This window comes from Ricinus communis, chromosome 8 (genome assembly GCF_019578655.1).
Source record: "Ricinus communis isolate WT05 ecotype wild-type chromosome 8, ASM1957865v1, whole genome shotgun sequence".
Lineage (NCBI taxonomy): Eukaryota > Viridiplantae > Streptophyta > Magnoliopsida > Malpighiales > Euphorbiaceae > Ricinus > Ricinus communis.
In genome coordinates, this window is record NC_063263.1 from 6,568,339 (window position 1) to 6,589,753 (window position 21,415).

Consider the following 21,415-nt stretch of genomic DNA (forward strand, 5'->3'; position numbering starts at 1 on the left):
AGAACCGATCCGTCTTGTACTAATCCGGACCAAACCATACCAAACCTATATATAACCTTATATATATTTATAAATAATTATTTATATTGAGTACATACATATTAGAAAACTATTCATTATTATAATATACTTTATACTCTATAAAAAATATATTATATATATTAATATGTTATATATATTAATATGTCACATAGTATATTGATACTAGTAATCTAGTATACATACTATTTTTTCTTATTTTATTTTTGATTGTGAGGGCAAGCAATCGAGGGCAAAATGAGCTTTCATTTGACATTGTCACACACATCTAAATGGGGTTTTTAAGAATGATTCTATGGACATTTGGATGTCCAACATCTATACATGTGTGTGCATTAGGTCAAAGAAGTTAAAGAATGATAAAAGGAAGAATTGGAGGGCAAAGGAGTCAAACCGCCGTCACAAACGAGGCTAAGTATAGTTTGACATGTATGAACAGACATGAACATGGCTAACTTGGATGTTGGATGCGAAAGAACATCGAAGGGGTTGTGAGCACACGGCACGATTTGTATGTAACATGGGCGGGTATTGGTCCCAAGAGCAACCATTTCCAAATGTGTGGATTGGAGAGCATCAGGCCATCTAAGTGTTGGTGTCCTGAGGGAATGTTCCTAATTAAAATAAAAAAGTCAACGAGCTAACGCTATTTATGGCGTGTTCAAAAGGTCACAGAACTTACTAAAAATTGGATGCATCAGAGGGTTTTCATTACGCGTTCGAAATCACCCATCATCGTTCTTCGAATCACAATCTGCTTTGTTCCTATTGCTTCGCTTCCATGCTGCTTTATCTTCCATTCACCCATTCATGTCGCACCCTCATGTCCTCTTCTTTGCTTTAACCCCATATTGATGTACAAAATGTCAGTAAGTGGCCCAACAAAGCCGCTCGCGCCCGTCGCCTTAGTAAACTCATTATCGCCTATCGTTGGTCTACGCCGCGTTCTTCTTTGCATTGCCGTCGCCGTATTTGCTTTTTTATTTTAATGATTTTTAATCTTTATGGTCGTAATCTGTTTACTGTTTTAACGATGAAATACTATTTTAGTGCTGCCATTTTTATTGTTGTTCCCTGTTGCATTATTGATGTGTTTGTGCTGGTAGTGCGCATTTGCTTTACTTGATAATGATTCGCATGCTAATGAATGATTTGATTATGGACATTTTCTTGATAATGATTCGCATGCTTTACTCTCGATAATGATTCGCATAACTTAACTAGGACATGTTTGAGGACGACCGCCATTGAATTAGTAAAAATAATAGTTGAAAATGAAAGTGCACAAATTAAAAGATGCATATTTGGTTATATTAAGTTTATAACTTATCTATAGCAATTAAGCTTTAACTTAATTTTATCTTATATGTTGCGGTTTATAAAGATGGTAAAACATGGAGTTAGCCAACTATCCAACACTAAGAAGAGGAAAACAAGCGATTCTACTTGAGCAAATGATAGAATTGTGGTTAGCTTCAATTCCACCTCCATCGGAAAATAATGCTTCATCTCACAACTTGAGTTGCCACTCTGCTGCTCAAGTAAACATCCGTGTCCACCACCAACAGAAAAAGAAAAAAACATTGTTGACACTAATGAAGGTACTAACACTGCTGATCCACCTACTTCCTCTCCTAGTAAAACTAGGTCATTTGTTTGGTTGCATTTTGAAAAAATTAAGAACTCTGATGGTAAAGAGATGAGTAGAGTTAGGTGTTTATGGTGTGGTAAGAATTACCAAGGTAGTAGTGCCATAGAACTTGGTTTAGGAAACTTGGTAACACAAAATATCCTCATAAACAACAGTTGATTGATGCAAAGATTAAGAAGGACAAATCGCAAAAGACCCTAACGTTCTTAAAGTCCATAAATACAGAAAGTCCTAAGATTGGAACTTGGTGTTTTGATCAAGAAGTTTGTAGGAAAGCATTAGTTCAAATGATAATTAAAGATGAATTACCTTTTAGATTTGTGGAAAGGGAAGGGTTTAGAGAATTTATTCAAGTTGTTGTACCTAATTTTATTATTCCTTCTAGATTCACCATTGTGAGGGATTGTTTCACTTTGTTTGCTGAAGAGAAAAAAAAAATTGAAAGCCATTATTGCAACACAATGTCAAAGAGTCTCTTTGACCATTGATACTTGGACAAGTGTGCAAAATTTAAGCTATCTCTGTTTGACTGCTCATTTTATAGATACTGATTAGAATATGCATAAGAGGATATTGAATTTTTGTGTTGTTAAGAGTCATAGAGGTATAAATATAAGTAATGCAGTAGATGCTTCTATGGAGGAGTGGGGTATAAAAAAAGTCATGTGCATAACTGTTGATAATGCATCTAGTAATGACACTGCTATTCAACAGTTGAAGAAAAGATTATTAAAGAAAAATGCATTTATTTTAGGTGGAGATGCATTTCATATGAGGTGTTTTGCCCATATCCTTCAATTAATTGTGAAAGATGGACTTCAAATATCTCAAGTTTTCATTAAAAAAATTAGAGATGTTGTGAAGTACATTAGAAGTAGTCCTCAAAGAATGGATCTATTTAAGAAGGCTTGCGAGTTAGCAAATTTAAAGAATAAGTCCTCTTTATAGTTAGATTGCCTAACTAGGTGGAATTCAACTTATTTGATGTTAGATTGTGCTTTGGGCTATCAAAAGGCTTTTGATATGTTGGAGGACATAGACTCCAAATTTCTGGCTGATTTTGGTGATGATTTACCTAGTGAAGTAGATTGGACTAAAGCTAAGGTGCTAATAAAGTTTCTTAAGAAATTCTACGATGCTACTTGCAAGCTATCTGGTGCATTGTACTCTACTTCAAATCTTTATTTTCTGGAGGTCATAAAGATTTTAAAAGAACTAGATGCTTCTAAAATTATCAAGGATAGTGAGCTAAGTCAAATGACCATTGAAATGCGAGCTGAATTTGACAAATATTGGGGTTCTTTAGATAAAATGAATGTTATGTTATTTGTGGCTGTTGTCTTGGATCCTAGGTGCAAATTAAAGTACTTGAAAGCTAAGTATACCATTTATTATGGTGAAGATGAGGCAAAAAATTTAGAAAAAAGGGTGAAGATAGCTTTAGAGTTGATGGTGGATGAATACAAGATAATTGAGGATCAATTACATATGGGTGAGGTTGTAGGAAGCTCAGAGAAATCTGCATATGATAGTGGGCCAAGTGATATGGAAACAGAAGAAGAGATTGATGAGTTCTTTTTAGAGGAAGAAGCGCAACAGAATCTGTCTAAGATATCTGAGTTAGATAGATACTTCGAAGAATTTGCAGAAAAATTCACCATTGATTTCGATATCTTAACATGGTGGAAGGTGAATTCAGTAAGGTATCCTATCTTGTCCAAGGTTGCACGCGATGTATTGGCTATCCAAGCTTCAACAGTAGCCTCTGAATCTGCATTTAGTACTGGAGGACGAACTCTAGATCAATATAGAAGTTCTTTACTTCCTACAACAGCGGAGGTCCTTATTTGTTGTCAAGATTGGCTTAGAAGTTCAAATAAACCTATCCAACTAGAAGAATCAATAGAGGATATTGAAAGCATAGAGTCAGGTAACATTTCTTTACTTACAGATGTTTGTTTATTTTTTATGCTGCTAAGTCTTATTGACGTAATTTTTTACTTTTATTGTAGAAATTATTCAAGATCCTGAGATTGGTGAGTCACTTATGCCAAGATTAAATGTGGAGTGCTAATTTTAATGGGAGGTAATAACATTCCTTTGCTAATTTTGGACATGTATTTTAGTGCTACATAAAGTTTGTAAATTTATTTATTTTAATGATTGGCATCTGTAAAATATTTTTATGCTAGCAGTAACATATATTTTAATGGTTTGTATTTGAATATTGAATGAATTATTGTATTTGCAAGTGACTGAATTATGAAACATGTTGTTCAAGAATGTGATTGCAATTTTAATTCAGATTTTCATGCTACTTTTTTTAGGTTGGTAATCATATTTGCTCTAAATGTATTTGATTAAAGATGAGATTAAAGTTGTATTTTTAAAAATTTTTAGAACCGAAAATAGCACCGAACCGAACTGTATTGAACCGTAAAATTGGTACAATACGGTATTGGATCTTTTTATGTTTGGTATGGTACTGGTACCTTCAATTTTAAAATAATCGAGGTTTGGTATGGTACTGATGATTTATAAATAACCGAATTGGACCAATCCGTGCTCAGCCCTAATTATAATATCTCTTTTGATATCATTTTTTTATTAGCAAAATAGAAAAGATATGAAAAGATAATGTATAAATAAATTTTTTTCTAAAGAATAGTATAAATGAAATAAATAGAAGAAAAGACATATAGATTAAGTTTTGTGGGCTTACTATACTCTTTGTTCCTCTGTAGAAATCATTTAGATACATCAATTTGTCTAAACTATAACTTATAAATACATTTTTGTTTTATTGGTAATACCTGGAAAATTAAAATTGAAACTAGTTTAAAATTAAAAAAATTTAATATTAAATTTTAATTAATTTAATAATTTAAATAGAATCTAAATCTAATTTTGTTATATTAAATTTAGGTCATTTAATATTATTGTTACTTTCAAACGTAAAAATAGAGTTTTAAGAGAAAGAGTAAATAATAATGAGTCACATGACACATAAGCAAGAATAAATGGCTACATGTCCAACAAAGTAAAAATGTGTCTATAAATTATAATTTGGACAATTTGAAATTTTAAATAGCTTTTATAGAAAAATAAGAGGTAAAATGACTAATTATATCAAATATTAAAGGCCGCGAATATATTAAGCCAATTTTATAAAAAAAAAGATGGAAAAGGAAATTTCTTTAGAAAAAAAAGAGAAAAAATAAGGAACTCTTTCATAAATGTCAGAGAAATATAAAATAATTATTATCCACAAAAATTTCTCATAATATAAATATACAGAAATAAAATTTTATTTAAAAAATTACCCTAAAACCTAATTTTATCTACAAAAATAACTAATTTGGTTTTTCCATATGAAAAGATATATGTTAGATATATTTTGAAGGAAAAGTATAAATGTTCAATATGCTTTTGACTGATAATAAATTTAAAATACATTAATTTTTATGAAACATTGTTGTATTTTGTTTGATTTTGTGGTATGAATGATGAATAAATAAATAAATAATATAAAAAATATTTTTTAATTTAAAGATTTGGAGGCCTATTGAAAATATCATATCCAAAAAATTAAATGAATTGCTACAAGATAAAAAAAAGTATATATTAAGTAAATATTGAAGAAAAAAAATATTCGGTATATATTTTAATGTAAATAATAATAAAAGGTATATATTTAATTAGAAATTGTATACATTAGATATCTGAATATTTTCTAAATGAAATAAAATGTAAACCCATAAAAAATTGAACAACAAAAAGTATATATTTGCAAATAATAACATATTTTAAGTTTATAAAACTTTTTAAAATGAAACAAAATTCAATTCAAATGTTCAACATTGAATATTACATGTTTATTAAAATATGATATATATTAAGTATCTATAAAGTATCTGAAATTAATTTTAGAAAAATAGAAAAGATGGAAAAATGAAGAATGGTAATTTTAAAACAGCAGGCGATATTTAAAAAAAATAAAATAATAAAAGATATTTTTATAATATTTCAAGAAATAGATAAATGGTAAATTTCTTAAAAAATAGTGTCATTTGTATACGGTAAAGGCCCATTAAGAAGGGAGTAAAGCCCAAGCTAAAAGGGCGAAGTGAAGAAACCTAAATAGCCCATGAAGCATTAAATTTTTAAACGACGTCGTATTCTGTGAGTATAACGTCGTCGTGTAGAAGATCTTAAATCAGCAAAGGCACACTGCTGATTCGTCTCTTCCAGAACAGACTTCTTCAGCTACCATTATTTCAGTACGGTGAACGGACGGTACGACAGTGACTGACAGTGTAGTCGAGTAAGTTTTCTATCTTTCTTTAAAAAGCTTTTACTTCCCGGATAAAAGCTCAATTCGGCCCCTAAAGTTAGCTCAATTTAGCCCCAACTGGAATTCCTAACAAAAGAATCCAAACCCTTGTGAATCTAAAGCTCTATAATGCATATCTCTCGCCGATAAAGAAAAGCGGAAAAAAGAAGAAGAAGAAGAAGCTCTATATCTCTCCCTTTCTCCCTATCAATAAACCAATACTTGGAAGGAGATTCCTCGTCGCTGCCATTACCAGCATCACCACGGTTACCACTACTCATTCACAGTTGTATCGCTTTCCGTTCCTGTTTTATGCTCCTAAACATCATTTTCAGTTTTGCAAAATTATAGTCAGGTAATTGGTTTTTGGTTTAAGTCGTCATCTGAGGTTGAGTGTGCCTTTTAAGGTTAGAGTTTAGGTTCGGATGGCGTTAAAGAGGGAGGAGAAAAGCTTTAAGATTCTTTTTAATTACTTTGCTTACTTTGCTTAGTTTTCTTTGTTGTTAGAAGCTCGTTATCAATTTAAACGACATAACTAATATTTGTATCGTTTGGTAAATTCAAATTTATTGCTCTCATGAAACACCATTTTTGAATTCTCTTTCCAGAATATATAAAGAAAAAACCAACCCCTTTGTAATATATCATGAATTGAGCTACAAGTTTAGGGGCCAAATTGAGCTTTTATCCTTTATCTTTCTCTAACTGGAGGTTTTATAAGTAAAACTTAAGACTTTTTATTTTAAAAATCACTTATCAGAGAAAAAAAAGAATCAGGTACTATAAGTATTCTTCAACTGGATTCATTCTTTTTCTTTATATATCAATAATAGCTTGGTTCTTTGATCTTTTATGGGCATTTTGAGGCACGAATTTTTGTTGTAAAGAAGGATTATAATTAGAGCTAGTTTGTACTATGCTGAAATTATTGAATTAGATTAAGTTTTGAGTAACTTAATACAAAGTTTTTGACTTTTAAGTCAAAATGCTAGCCGCCCTTTCGAGTTAATGAAATGAGTTTTTGGTATTTTAGAGGAAGATTGAGTTGGAATAGTAATGTCAAGATTTAGAGCAATTTGGCAAGCTTCTCTGAATGCAACAAAGAAAGGTATTCTCCGGTTACCATTTTTAATATGTATGTATACACATTACAAATACATTTGCTTTTGCTACTAAACATGTGGGTTTTTCTTCTAGGAAATCTATTGGGGTCCCTTTTTCTTTTTGCATCTTGTACATGTTAAAATGTTGAGCATTGCAATTTACATCTCAAGTTCTTGATGGATGTGTCTTTTAATGATGTCTCAATTTCACGAGAGATGCTCCTAGAGTAGCAAAACATGAATCTTTTTCTGCTATGATGAAAGTTCAGTTGTTACTAGTTGAAGACTCCTAATAAAAATCTGTAAGCGATCTTGTGATATTTTTTTTTCTTCACTAGTATGGAAAAAGTATAACAGAAGGTGATTGGATTGCTCATGTTTCATGAAGGGACTGGATTCTCATGAGTTTGTGAGGGAAATATAGATTGGAGTACAAGATGTGCTTTAAAATTTTACCTATTGCAACTAATTACTGATTCCAATTGCTTTAGTGGCCAAGTTCAACCAACCCATCATAGTTATCATTGTTTTGAGCTCCAATCTAGTTTCATTGAGTGCCGTCTAATTTACTAGTTGTGGAGCAAAGGTGAAGAAAGATGCAACTTCAAAGTTTTGGCTTATCAACATATGAGTGATAATCCTGCAAATACAACTTCTTTATTGCTGATTTTAGCTTTAGTCTGCCCTAGGGCAGAATAGAGGTGAAGGAAAATGTAGTTTAACCTATCAGATGATCAACGATCTACGAGTTATTTATGAGTAGTTGATGCAGGAGATGTACTATTCAGTTTTCTTTATCATGGTTTTACTATTCTAAATAAATTTGGTTCAAGTACTTTCTTAGTTTCCTTATTTTATGTTTTTAAGCTTCTTTCATTTAATGTTGTTTGGTTACTTTTGTTTGATTTTCCTTCATTTAATATTTAGGCATGTTACTTCCATCAAATCCTTTATCATAGCTAGTATTAAAAGAATTAGGTAATCTATTACTGCATTTTTTATTCTGAATTTTAACAAAGAAGTTTTATCTAAACCAATTATCTTTTCTCTGTGTCCAACCAATTCAATCTTAATCTAGCCTAATTGTTGAGAACTAATTGCCCACTAATTCCTTCAAGTGCATCAAGTGGTATGAGAGCAAACGATCCTATATTCATTTTTAGCTAGTAAACCATGTTTGGCCGAGGCAGAGGCAACCAACCCCAACTAATTTAGATGGCTAAGATGGGGAGAATGTTTGAGGATTTGACCTGGCTATACCAGTCTTGCATCGTCAAGAACCAGTGGTAGCCCAAATAGAGAATCTGGAAGGTGACCACAACACCCTTAGGATTTTAAGGATCTTGAGGTTGAAGATGAAGTTGAAGGTGAAAAACCCTTTCCGTGAAACTAGACTCGTAATTCGAGTGGCACGAGGTAGACTGGAAGAGAGGCTGCTACACACCCATGGTGGAGGGGTCAAAGTTGAAGTGGCAGATTTTCATGGAAAGTCTCATACTGAGGATTATTTAGATTGGAAATCCAATTCGGAGAATTACTTTGAATGGAAGCCCATGGCAGAAAATCAAAAGGTGCTTTTTGTGTAGCTTAAATTGAAAGGTACTACACTTCAATGGTAGAAGAGCATTGAAGAGTGACGCACCTAACAAGGCAAGCCAAAGTGAGCACTTGGGAGCATATGAAAACTAAGCTTTGAAAGCAATTTTTGCCAGTTGATTATAGAATGGAATTGTATGAGAGGTTCCATTGTCTGAAGCAAAACATGTCAGTTGAGGATTATACAACGTATTTCAATAATTTCAGCTCGAGTTGGATTATCTGAAAGCAACGAACAATTTGCTTCTTGATATCTTGCCGGTTTGAATCATTCTAATAAAATACTGAAGATGCTTGTCAATATGCCTTAGCTGCTAAAAAGCAAGTTTCTTGCTACGGTGCTATGAAGCCTTTTTATGGCACCAACCGGCAAAGAAATTCTAGAATTGGATGTGGTTATCTTACAACATCTAAAGGAGATAGCAATTCTCAAGTTTGTGTTTTACTTGTGGCAAGAAGGGACACTTCTTTTGCTTGTTCACAATGGAGGGTGAACTTAGTAGAAGTCAAAGAGTTAGAATCAAAATATGATGACTATGATTAAAAAGTAGGGGAAGTTGATGTCCATCCAGCAAAAGGTGAGTCGTTAGTGGTGTGCAAAGTGATATTAACTACACTTAGTAATGAAGAGGAAGATAGGCATAACATTTTCCATAGATGTGTTATTTGTTGAGGAAAAGTATGTAAACTTGTCATCGATGTAGAAAGCATGGAAAATACCATGTCAAAGGAGGCTGTAGACAAGTTGAAGCTTCGTACAAATAAACACCTTCATCCTTGAAAAATTGGGTGGTTAAAGAAAGGGCACGAAATGCTGATAGCTTCTTAATGTTTGGTCAAATTCACTAAAGTAAGTAACTTGGAAGATGAGGCTTTATGTGACATTCTCCTAATAGATGTTGGACATATTCTTGTTGGTAGGCCTTGGTTATTTGATCATGACATGGATCATAAGACAAAGCCTAATACTTATTCTTTCTTCAAAGATAATAAGAAATACACTTGGTGTCCGCTTAAGAAAGAAGAGAAGAATTTGGCATTTAGGAGTCCTCCAATCAGTAAATTGGAAAAATCACTGGGAATTTGTCTGCTGAAAGGTTTGAAGTTGAAAGTGGTGAAATGAGGGCAAAGTACGCGCTAATCATAATTGTCAGAAAGTGAGAAAAATGGGGTATCGCCTAAATATTCCACTCAAGTACAATAACTACTGGATGAATACAAGCATTTGATCAACAAGGATTCACCGAGAAGTTTATCACCTCTAGGGATAATCAACATGCCATTTATTTTGTTCCAAGAGTTTCTTTACCAAATTCGCTAGCATATAGAATGTTCCCATGTAGGGAGCCGAGATTCAAAGACAAGTTGAGTTGTTGAAAATAGGTTTTATGTGTGAAAGTAAAAATCCTTGCGCTTTCCCAGCTTTATTAGCTCCAAAGCAAGATTGTTCATGGAGAATGTGTATGAATAGTCATGCCATTTACAAGATAACAATCAAGTATTATTTCCCTATTCCTTGTTTGGAAGAGATGCTTGATAAATAGTAGGTTCCATGATGTTTTCCAAGATTGATTTGAATGGCAGATATCATCAAATTGGAATGAGGAGTAAAGATGAATGGAATACTACTTTTAAAACACTAGATGGATTATTTGGATGGTTGGTGCTGCCGTTCGGGTTTTATTAATGCGCGAAGTACTATCATGTGAGTTATCACATAGGTACTCGAGCCTTTTGTTGAACTCTTTTGTTGTGGTTTACTTTGATGACATTTTAATGTATAGTGCCACTAAGGAGGATTTTAAACATTTGCAACAAATTCTGGAAGTACTTCAGCAAGAGCAGATTTGTATAAACTTAACCAAGTGCAATTTTATGCAATCAGAAGTGGTATTATGCGGCTTCATTGTATCAGGAGAAGGTTTTGAACCAGATTCAAAGAAAGTTTGTGCGCTTATCCATTGGCCAACACTTCAGTCTATTAAAGAAGCACATAGCTTTCATGGTCTAACATCTTTTTATAGGAGGTTCATTTGAAATTTCAGTTATGTTATGAGTCCTACAATTGAAACTTTGAAAAAGGTAAAATTTGAGTGGTCACAATTTGCACAAAGAGCCTTTGATTAAGTGAAAGCTTTGATGAAAAAGCCCTAGTTCTTAGCCAAGATGGAAGGCCTTTAGAGTTTTCAATGAAAAATTGTATGATTCATGTATTCTACCTATGACTTGAATTCTATGCATTTGTAAGGGCTACTCGTCACTGGCAATATTATTTGGCTTACCTTGAGTTTGTGGTTTATTTTGATCATCAAGCATCGAGATATTTGCATTCCTAGAAGAAGCTTAGTGATTGCCGTGCAAAGTGGAATTCTTTCATTAATGAATTTAATTTCTCATTGGAATAGAAATTTTAAAAATCCAATATTGCAATCGATGCTTAAAGTAGGCCTTTTCTGCTTTGATTGTTATGAGCACTCAAGTTTTATGTTTTGAGGAATTAAAAATCAATATAATTCTATAGAATTTTATAGAGAAAGGAAAAAAGAGAAATATTCTCTTATTTTTTTCATATATCAAACATAGAAAAAACACAACTTATATAGACTAGCTAAAGGATAGAAAAAATCTTAGATAGGAACTAATTTATCTTATCCCTAAACCTTAGAATGTTTATCCATATCTCTAACAAACAAAAACTAATCAGTTATTCTAACTTATCAACACTCCCCCTCAAGTTGGAGCAAATATATCTGTCATGCCCAACTTGCTAACTTGAAATTCAAATTGCTGTCTAAACAACCCTTTAGTTAAAATATCTGCCACCTGCTGTGTAGTTGGTACAAATGGAGTACAGATAATTCCTTCTTCAAGTTTTTCTTTTATGAAGTGCCTGTCAATTTCAACATGTTTTGTCCTGTCATGTAAAACAGGATTATGAGCAATACTGATAGCTGCCTTGTTGTCACAATACAACTTCATAGGTAAACTCACAGATCTTTTAAGCTCTTGTAGAACCGTTTTTAGCCAAAGAATCTCACACACTCCCTGTCCCATTGATTTGAATTCTGCCTCAGCACTACTTCTAGCAATTACATTCTGTTTTTTACTTCTCCATGTGACTAAATTACCCCAAATAAATGTGCAATATCCAGAAGTTGACCTTCTATCAGTGATTGAACCTGCCCAATCAGCATTCGTGTACACCTCAACTCTTTTTTTTTTCATTTTTCTTGAAAAAAAGTCCTTGTCCTGGTGTACTTTTCAAATAACGAAGAATTCGATATGCAGCTTCAAGATGTTCTTCATATGGAGAATGCATAAACTGACTTACCAAGCTTATAGTGAAAGCAATGTCTGGACGAGTATGTGATAAGTAAATCAGTTTTCCAACCAACCTCTGATATCTTCCTGTGTCTACTGGAACACCATTCTTTACCTCCCCAAGTGTAGAATTAGCTTCAATTGGAGTTTCAGAAGGTTTACAACCACTCATTCCAATTTCTTTCAAGAGATCTAGAATATACTTCCGTTGTGAGACAACAATGCCTTTTTTTGACCTTGCTACTTCCATTCCAAGAAAGTATCTTAGCTGGCCTAAATCTTTCATTTCAAACTCCTTGGCTAGGTTTTGTTTCAATCTGCTTATTTCAATTATATCATCTCCAGTCAAAATTATATCATCTACATAGACAATTAAAACAGAAATTTTGTCTTCAATAGAACTCTTTATGAAAAGAGTATGATCGGATTGACTTTGATTATAACCTTGACCTTTAACAAACTTTGTGAACCTCTTGAACCATACTTTAGGAGATTGCTTAAGGCCATATAAAGATTGCTTTAGCTTACATACCTTGGTTCCAAATTTCTGAGCAAAACCAAGTGGAGGTTCCATGTATACTTCCTCCTCTAAGTCACCATTCAAAAAGGCATTCTTCACATCTAGATGATTCAAAGACCAATCTAGATTAGCTGCAACAAACAAGAACACTCGAATAGTATTGAGTTTCGCCACAGGAGAAAAAGTTTGATAGTAGTCCACTCCATATGTTTGAGTAAATCTTTTGGCTACTAGACGAGCTTTATATCTTTCCAAGGATCCATCTGAATTGTACTTCACAGTAAACACCCATTTACATCCGACAAATGTCTTTTCATCTGGCAGATCCACTTCTTCCCAAGTAGCATTCTTCTCCAAGGCTCTCATCTCCTCCAAAATAGCTTCTTTCCACTCAGGAACATTTAGAGCCTCCTAAACACTATTTGGAATAACCATACTAGACATATGTGAGATAAAAGCACAATATGGTGATGAAATATTTTTGTAAGATACAAAATTTGATAAAGGATGTTTAGTACAAGACCTGACACCTTTCCTAAGAGCAATAGGAAGATCAAGTTGACTAGATGAATTATTTGTAGGAAGTTTTGGAGACTTACCATAAAACCATAAATTTCATGATCCAACCTATGATTAGATTTTTGATGGTGTTGTGGGATGGTAGCTCTTTTTTGTCCTTGATGCTCCTTTAAATATACAAGACCTTTAAACTTTTTCGCATAGATATCAGTTGTTTCAATATTTTGATTTTGAGATGACCTTATTAAAGGCTGTTCAGTATTTTCAATATTTAAATCATTTCTTTCCACACTTTCTTTATTTTTCGACCCATTTTCTTTTGAAACATGATCAGACCCCCAAGAAATACCATTATTTGAAAAAAATTCAAAAGTTAAATCATAATCAGAATTTAAATCAGAACCAGAATCAGTTGAGACATCTTCACTAGTGTTCTCCCCCTAAAGATGAAATTTGTCAAAGTATGATTGTCCTTCAAAAAAAGTGACATCCATAGAAATAAACAATTTTTTCAAAACTGGATCAAAACAATTATAACCTTTTTGATTTGCAGGATAGCCTACAAAAATAAATTTATGTGCTTTTGGATCAAGTTTTGAACGTTTGGGATCATGATTATGGACAAAAGCCACACTTCCAAAATTTTTTAAAGAAATGTTGCTAGTTAGCCGAGTTATGGGAAAACATTCACCAAAAACTGTAATTGGTGTTTTAAAGTTCAAAATTCTTGTAGGCAATCTATTAATCAAATAAATTGTTGTTAACACTGCTTCTCCCCAAAGATACTTTGGAATTTTAGTTGTAAAACTAAGAGCTCTAACAACCTCTAGGATATGTTTATTTTTTCTCTCAGCCACCCCATTTTGCTGAGGCATGTTACTACAAGAACTTTGGTGAATAATCCATTTTTCAGCAAAAAATTGTCCCAACACATTGTTAAAGAACTCCTTTCCATTATCACTTCGAAAAAATTTAATTTGAGTCTGAAATTGTGTTTGAACCATATTATAAAAAATTTTGAACACACTTTCAGCATCAGATTTCTCTTTTAAAAGAAAGACCCAAGAAACTCTAATATGATCATCAATAAAAAGGATAAACTAGTGTTTTCCAGAAAATGTTGGCGCTCTAGAAGGACCCCAAACATTACTGTGAATCATGGTAAATGGCTTGGACTGTTTATAAGGTTGCGATTGGTAAACAGTTCGGTGATGTTTAGCTAATTCACAAAATTCATATCGGAAAAACAAAGTATTTTTATTAATGAATAACTTTGGGAACATATACTTTAAATATTAAAAATTTGGATGTCCTAGCCGATAATGCCATAACATAATCTTAGTGTCACTTGAAACAGAAATAGAATTGAAACAAGTTTGCAGGTCTTGCCTTCTAAAGGTTGACTCATCATTGAAGAAGTAGAGTCCACCATCCAATTTAGCACCCCCAATCATCTTCCCCGAGGTTAAATCCTGAAATTTACAATAGGACTTAAAAATCACTTGACAATTATGATCAAAGATTAACTTACTGACAGACAAAAGATTATATGACAAATGTGGAACATGTAAGATATTCTTAAGAACTAGAGAAGACGAAATAGGAATTGTTCCTTTCCCAGCAACAATGGCTAAGGAACCATCTGCAATTTTAACCTTTTGATTTCCTGCACAAGGTATATAAGAGGATAAAATTTGTGAATTGCCAGACATGTGACCAGTAGCACCTGAATCTAATATCCAAGTGCTATGGGATTTGGAACAAGCTATGGTTGCAATGAAAAAATTATCTGATTATGCAAAAGGAAGAGATTCAGAAGAAGACTGCTGCCCCGGATTAGTATTGCTAATCTCTCCCTAACTTGGTGTTATCGTTGCCTGTTTTTTTCTTCGGTTTCCCATGCAATTTCCAGCAAGTATCTCGAGTATGCCATGGTTTTCGACAATGATCACAGCAGGGTTTCTGCTTTCCCCCTGAGTCTCTACCTCGAGTTACAAGAGCAGATCCGTCAGCATCTATTTTTGGTTCATCATTTTTCAGCATCATTTTTCGTCGTGCTTATTCTCTACGCACTTCTGAAAAAATTTCTCTAATAGTTGTGGTAAAGGATTTTTTCCTAATATACGTCCACAAACCTCATCAAGATCTTTGTTTAAACCAACCAAGAAAACAAATACTCGTCCTCTTTCAATTTTCTTTTTGTACCGAGCACTGTCATTAGAATTCTCCAATTGTTCATCTTCAAACATGTCCAATTCCTGCCAAACAGCCATCCTATCATTATAGTAAGCTGTTACCGCTCGATTACCTTGTTGCATTTTCCACATATAGGTATTTAATTCAAATAACTGCGAATGGTTGTCCAAATCTGAATAGGTTTCTCGAACTGCTTCCCAAACATCCCGAGCAGTTTGCAAAAACATGAATGGTTTTCCAATAATCGGATCCATTGAGTTAATCAACCAGGCAATAACCATTGAATTTTCTGAGCGCCACTGCCTGTATTTCGAATCATCAGTTGCTGGTGGTTTTATCTCACCATTCAAGTATCCAAGTTTCCCTTTTCCATCAATCACCAATCTCATGGACTGAGACCATTCAAGATAATTCTTGCCATTCAGCTTGTGAATGGTGATTTGAAGAGAATTTTCAGGAGGAACAGGTGGAAGTAACTGAGAAACTCTCCCTGATGGTGTCCGCCACTACTAGTTTCTGAAGTGGCTGAACTAGAGCCAACCATGGCAGCCTTAAAATTCATGATCAAGCCCTCAGCTCTGATACCATGTAAAATTTTATAGAGAAAGGAAAAAAGAGAAATATTATCTTGTTTTTTTCATATATGAAACATAGGAAAAACACAACTTATATAGACTAGCTAAAGGATAGAAAAAATCTTAGATAGGAAGTAATTTATCTTATTCCTAAACCTTAGAATGTTTATCCATATCTCTAACAAACAAAAACTAATTAGTTATTCTAACTTATCAACAAATTCTGATCCATATTTCTCTAAGATAATAACTGATTTGCAAGATTCCTCACAAGCTAGAAATTTTCTATATAGATTGCACGAAGGTTATTTATTTAAAAGCACTCGGTTGTGTGTTTCAGAAGGATCTTCAAGGGAACAAATTGTTATAGAACCTCATAGGAATAGCTTTGAAGGAAATTCGGTAGGGACAAACTTTGGAATTGGTGGTAGATCGACAATATTGGCCTAAAATGCATCGAGATGTAGAGCGATTGGTGAAAAAGTTTCCAGCTTGTTTATTTGGAGCGCCCAAAGCACATGCTTGTACATTCCTTTGCCTGAACCAGCATTTGAGTTTGGATTTTGTTTTGGGACTTCTAAAGACATCAAAGGGATATTATTCTAAAAACTTCTGATGTAACTCATCTGAATTTTTCCTTTTTGAGGTTGTTAGATTACATGGGGTTCCACCATTGTTTCCGATAGAGATGTGAAGTTTTATAGGGCACTGTTGGAGGATTCTGGGAAGGAAATTTGGAAAGAATTGAAATATTCTAGTAACTGTCATCCATAAACAGATGATGAAACAGACAATCGAAGTTTGGTTATCTGTTAACATATCTTGCTGGAAACAACTCAAAGACATGGGATTCAGTCATGCCCAAGCTGAATTTGCTTACAATAATTCTGTCAAGTGGAGCATAAAGAAAACACTGTTTGAGGCTGCTTATGGAATGAAACCTCAACGTGCTTGATTTGGTACCATCACGGCAGCAAGTTAGAGTGAGTGATGAAGGGGAAGCATTTGCTGACCGTATATGAAAGATTCATGAAGAGGTAAAGGCTGCTTTAAAGGATAACAATGCAACATACTCTTCCTGCAAACAATGTTGTCTTGTGCGAGTTTGATGAAGATAAAGTACTTGTGCATTCAAGGTGAGAAAGATTTCCCAAGCGCGCCTGCCACAAGCTTAAGTCTAGGACATTTGGATGAGGTCTTGAAGAAAATCAGTTCAATGCCTATTTAATTGAGCTGCCACCTGAGTTACAAATTAGTCTGGTCTTTAATGTTTCAGACTTTTATGCCTGTGATGGGTTTGATGGTGCTGCATTTACCATTGAAGCTCAAATCTGATCACTACCAGTTGCACAGGCTGATGTTCCTGTAGATGTGTTAGATGTCAAGATGGTAAAATCTAGACGAGGCAATTCCTACAGACTATCCTTAGTGAAGTGGCTTGGGAGACCAGCAAATGAAAGTGCTTGGGTTGCTGATGAAATGAATTGACAGAAACATCGACAAAGAGTATGTCAAGGTTTACTCGTTGTAGCCGAGTTCTGTCTGACATAAGAGGATTGATGCAGGAGCATATGCTATTCAGTTTACTTGATTGCGTTTTAAATATTCTAATTAAATTTGTCCAAAAAAAAAAATATTCTAATTAAATTTGGTTCAAATACTTTTTAGTTTTTTGTTTAATGTTTTTAAGTTCACTTCATTCAGTTTGTTTAGGTTACTTTGGTTTAAGTTTCTTTCATTTAATATTCAAGTAGGTTACTTCCATTAAATCCTTTATCATAGCTGGTATAAAAAGGATTGCTAGAAGACCATCTATTATTGTATTTTTTGTTCTGAATTTTAACAAAGAGGTTTATCTAAATCTACTATTTTTTCTCTTGCTTCAACCAGAATTAATCTTATTCTAGCCTAATTGTTGAGAACTAATTGCCCACTGATTCCTTCAACTGCGATAGTAGTATTCTGTCTTCCATGCCAGTATTTTTAGCATTTGGTCACTTGATTATTGAAGCAATTTTATTGCATAAACTTATAAGCAAAAGAAAATTTGCTGCTGCTTAACCCATAAGAGGCATAAAGATGAGTACAGAGGTCAGATGAACATAAGATAACCTCTACATGCTGGTTTGAAGAGTACAGAGGTCATACAAGATTCATCCTTTTTCCTTTTGTTAAATTCTTGTTCAGTCTGGTATTTGCCATTCTTCTTGTTGTTTTCTATTCCTTTTTTTTTTTATGCTATGTGCCCAATAATTATTTATGTCCTTGTGACAATTTTCCATTTCCTATTCATTGTAGCTCTCACATGGAGTGCTGAAGATTTGATGCCTCCAAGTGAGAGGCTCATTTTTAATTTCAATTCAAAGGAAGAGCTAAAGAAGTGGCATTTATATTCAGATTCTGAGTATGGAGGTATGTACATTTCCAATTTCATTCTCTTTTGCATGACTTCCACTGTTCTAGAAGCACACTTGAAGCAAGAACTTTCCATCATTGAATAGACATGGAGGATCATGGACATAGATAGTTAGATTTAGTGATCAATAATTTGAGCATTTCTTTATTCGTCCAGGTTTATCTTCAGCTTCTTTGGAGATCACAGATGATGAGAATGGCAAAAAGGGTACCGGTGAGTGGTTGAGTCATTTTGGATAACAAGTCATTATAATTGATATAGCTTGAGACTTCTATATTTTTGCTTTGCTACAGCTTTCTATTCATGTGCATTTCATATGGAACTCGAGACTTGAGCCATTCTTTAATACAAATGAGAATTGAATCATGTTTTAGTACAAACTTTACCATACAAGGTTACACTTTGTATTGCAGATTCCTGTGTGACTTCATGTTTCTCTGTTGTTTTTATATGCATATTGCATAAACTTGCACTACTTGATATTAAAAGATGCTATTAGGATCAATTTCAACTCCTAAAAATAAGAACTTCATATATCCTTTCTTTAAGAAACCCCTTAAGTCTCATTTATTTGTTCAACTTCCAGTCTTTTTCGATTTAGTATCTTGATCACTTTTAATGTATCTGATAGGGGTTTTCTCTGGGAATTTATCATTGGACGTATCTAAGGGTTCAAAGTGGAATATAACTCGGAGTGGTTTCTGCGGAATGCGGTCCAAGAAGGTGAACAGTAGTTTGACGGACTAATAGATTATACAATTTTAAGAGTGAAAAAAATTGTTGCCATTGATGTCTATGAATGCGTAATCTCGTTCTACTCTTAGTATCTCATCATTGGTTATTGTTACACAACAGGATATGCCTTATCAATTTGTATCTCCTGCAGTTTGATGGTTTCATTGATTTAGATGCATATGACACAATAGCTCTAAAGCTTAAAGGTGATGGAAGATGCTACATTTCCACGGTGAGTTTTTCTTTTCTTCATTCATGTAATGAAACAGCGAGTATTAAATAGAGCCTCTAGTGCCATTGGCATACCTTAATCTCAATCGTCACTTAAAGTTTTATGCTAAAACTTCTGCTGATTTTTGATGATGCAGATTTATACAGAGAATTGGGTAAATTCACCTGGACAGATGGAAGATAATTCATGGCAGGCTTTTGTTTTTGTACCCAAAGATAACTGGTATATTACAAAGGCAAGTTATGTTTTCCTGATGATCTTCTCTCAAGGCATAATGTCAGCATTGACCATTGTATAAAGCGCTTCGTTTGACATGTGCTAATAATAATAATTGATATCTATGTTAATGACTATATGGTTGATATTTGTTATGATGAGTTTTTGAGAGTTTTAACGACGGATGAGTGTGCATAATAACTATGCCAAATTCAATAAACCCATACTTGGTTTTTGTAGGCAGCAGTACTTTTGGTTAGCATCTAATCTCCACTACCATTTCAGATTCCTCTTGCTCGATATTTGCCAACATGGAGAGGAAATGTGATAGACGCAGAGATGGAAATGAATCAATCCCGTATTCTCGGCATGTCCTTGTCTGTTAATTCAGAAGGTGGCGTTCCAGGTGCAAAATCCGGACCAGGTGATTTCAAAGTTGAAATTGATTGGATCAAAGCCTTGAGAACAAAATGATCGCTGTAAACTGCTTCTGAGAATTTTGGAAATGGTTGTATACCCGGACTCTCTCTTTTGGTGCACAATGTGTTTACAGTTCATCAACAAGATGCCAATTTCTTAACAGTGCCAACTTATTAAGTAAAACATTCCTTTTTTTTAAAAAAAGAAGAATTTAAATGCCAATTTAACAGTGGCATTAAACTTCGCCCATCTGAGCCTTCATAATCAGTGTAGTTCTATTGTTTCTCATTCCCTTCTCTATTCAGTACAAAATGAGTTAAAAGTTGTTCGTGAGCTACTGAAAATTCGGCTAACTACCAGCTCGTTTGAGTTTGTTTGTTAAGCTGAACTAGTAGAAAAGCTCGAAAATAAATTCGTTTCTAGCTTGATAATATCTTGTTTGTTTTTAATATCTTGTTTAGTTTTTTTATTTGTCTTTAATTAAGAAAAATTGTCCTTATCATTAATTATATATAATTTAACAAGTAAAATATAATAAGATAAATATTTACTAGAATATATATATATATATATATATATAAATTATTAATGATTGTTGTTGTGAATAGTTTAATACATGTGAATATATAATACATAAATTAGTAAATGTTTTCTTTATTGTTTTCATTATGGATATCTTAAGGATGAAAATGTGTAAAAATCATAGAATTTGTTGTACTAATTGATGTTTATTTCAAGAGTTATTTTTATTGTTATTGTCTTTTACTATTAGGTTTAAATACATAGTTTACTTTTGCATGTAGTTTATTTTTTAATTAAAAAAATTTATAACTGCATATTTGGTGATCATGAGCTTGAAATCAAGTTAAGTTTGAGTCTGAATTCGAACTTGAATTTAAGCCAAGTTCGAGTTTGAGTTTAAGCCTAAACTCAAATATAATCGAGCTCGAGTAAGCGAGCTCAGCTCGATTACGGCCCTAACTCCACTCCTATACTCTTGGGTCATAAAGCCTCATGTTATTTCTTGAGATAATGGGGTGTTCATACATCCTCTCGTCTTTAAGGTATTACAGACCTCTTGAAAGTGATGGCTGATCGAGCTTAATTTTAGGCCATATTTCTTTGTTCAAAATCAAGCTTGGTCTGGACAGTTAGGCTTGTACTTTTATTAGCCAAGGACTATAAATAAAAGACATAATTTTTTACGGGTAATTTATATTTCAAAAGGGTGAGTAAATTTAAGAAAAATAAATAAAACAATCGGGCTTTCTTAGGTCCGAGTCAAGGCACATAAAGGTTTTTTGTCCGAGCTTAATTAAGTCGGTAGGATTGAGCCAGTACCCTAGTCCAACCCAAGTCTGTTTCTGCCATTAGAACCGGCAAGAATCATGTAACATAAAAAAAATAACATTCAGTTCGTAGGGCATCGCCTGGTACATGGTTTAAAGATAAATCTAACCCTAAACTATCATTTCCATGGTTGAAAAGTTCATTTTTCCATGTGGGGTATTTTATCATATAGAGGCAGCTTGTAGCTGGGCCT

At 33.4% G+C, this 21,415-nt stretch overlaps 2 protein-coding genes across 4 annotated transcripts; both read left to right on the forward strand.

Moving 5' to 3' along the window:
• The first annotated feature begins 1,433 nt into the window (after positions 1-1,433).
• LOC125370905 (zinc finger BED domain-containing protein RICESLEEPER 1-like) lies at positions 1,434-5,998 on the forward strand. The gene is made up of 3 exons (XM_048378342.1): positions 1,434-1,640; positions 2,705-3,529; positions 5,942-5,998. The coding sequence occupies exons 1-3, from the start codon at positions 1,434-1,436 to the stop codon at positions 5,996-5,998; spliced, it is 1,089 nt and encodes a 362-aa protein (XP_048234299.1).
• LOC8260426 (probable complex I intermediate-associated protein 30) lies at positions 5,861-20,321 on the forward strand. Of its 3 annotated transcripts, none has more exons than XM_048378004.1 (8): positions 5,861-6,014; positions 7,057-7,131; positions 18,152-18,265; positions 18,426-18,482; positions 18,901-18,992; positions 19,156-19,236; positions 19,373-19,471; positions 19,693-19,828. In XM_048378004.1, exons 2-8 carry the CDS (start codon positions 7,080-7,082, stop codon positions 19,717-19,719), a joined length of 522 nt encoding a protein of 173 aa, XP_048233961.1. In that variant the 5' UTR covers positions 5,861-6,014; positions 7,057-7,079; the 3' UTR covers positions 19,720-19,828. The 3 variants fall into 3 exon arrangements, with proteins under 3 accessions (XP_048233961.1, XP_002529176.2, XP_048233960.1); XM_002529130.4 differs by having other exon boundaries at positions 5,862-6,014; positions 19,738-20,321; XM_048378003.1 differs by lacking the exon at positions 5,861-6,014 and adding an exon at positions 6,038-6,378 and having other exon boundaries at positions 19,738-20,321.
• The last annotated feature ends 1,094 nt before the right edge of the window (positions 20,322-21,415 follow it).

What these genes read in the sequence shown, in the direction of transcription:
- LOC8260426 (XM_002529130.4), top strand. Translation starts at nt 7,080, where the DNA reads ATGTCAAGATTTAGAGCAATTTGGCAAGCTTCTCTGAATGCAACAAAG. An exon ending in TCTGAATGCAACAAAGAAAG is followed by an intron (nt 7,132 to 18,151) that starts GTATTCTCCGGT and finishes TATTCATTGTAG; the next exon opens with CTCTCACATGGAGTGCTGAA. An exon ending in ATAACTGGTATATTACAAAG is followed by an intron (nt 19,472 to 19,737) that starts GCAAGTTATGTT and finishes CTACCATTTCAG; the next exon opens with ATTCCTCTTGCTCGATATTT.
- LOC125370905 (XM_048378342.1), top strand. Translation starts at nt 1,434, where the DNA reads ATGGAGTTAGCCAACTATCCAACACTAAGAAGAGGAAAACAAGCGATT. An exon ending in CATTGTTGACACTAATGAAG is followed by an intron (nt 1,641 to 2,704) that starts GTACTAACACTG and finishes GGCTATCAAAAG; the next exon opens with GCTTTTGATATGTTGGAGGA. An exon ending in TACTTCCTACAACAGCGGAG is followed by an intron (nt 3,530 to 5,941) that starts GTCCTTATTTGT and finishes CGTCTCTTCCAG; the next exon opens with AACAGACTTCTTCAGCTACC.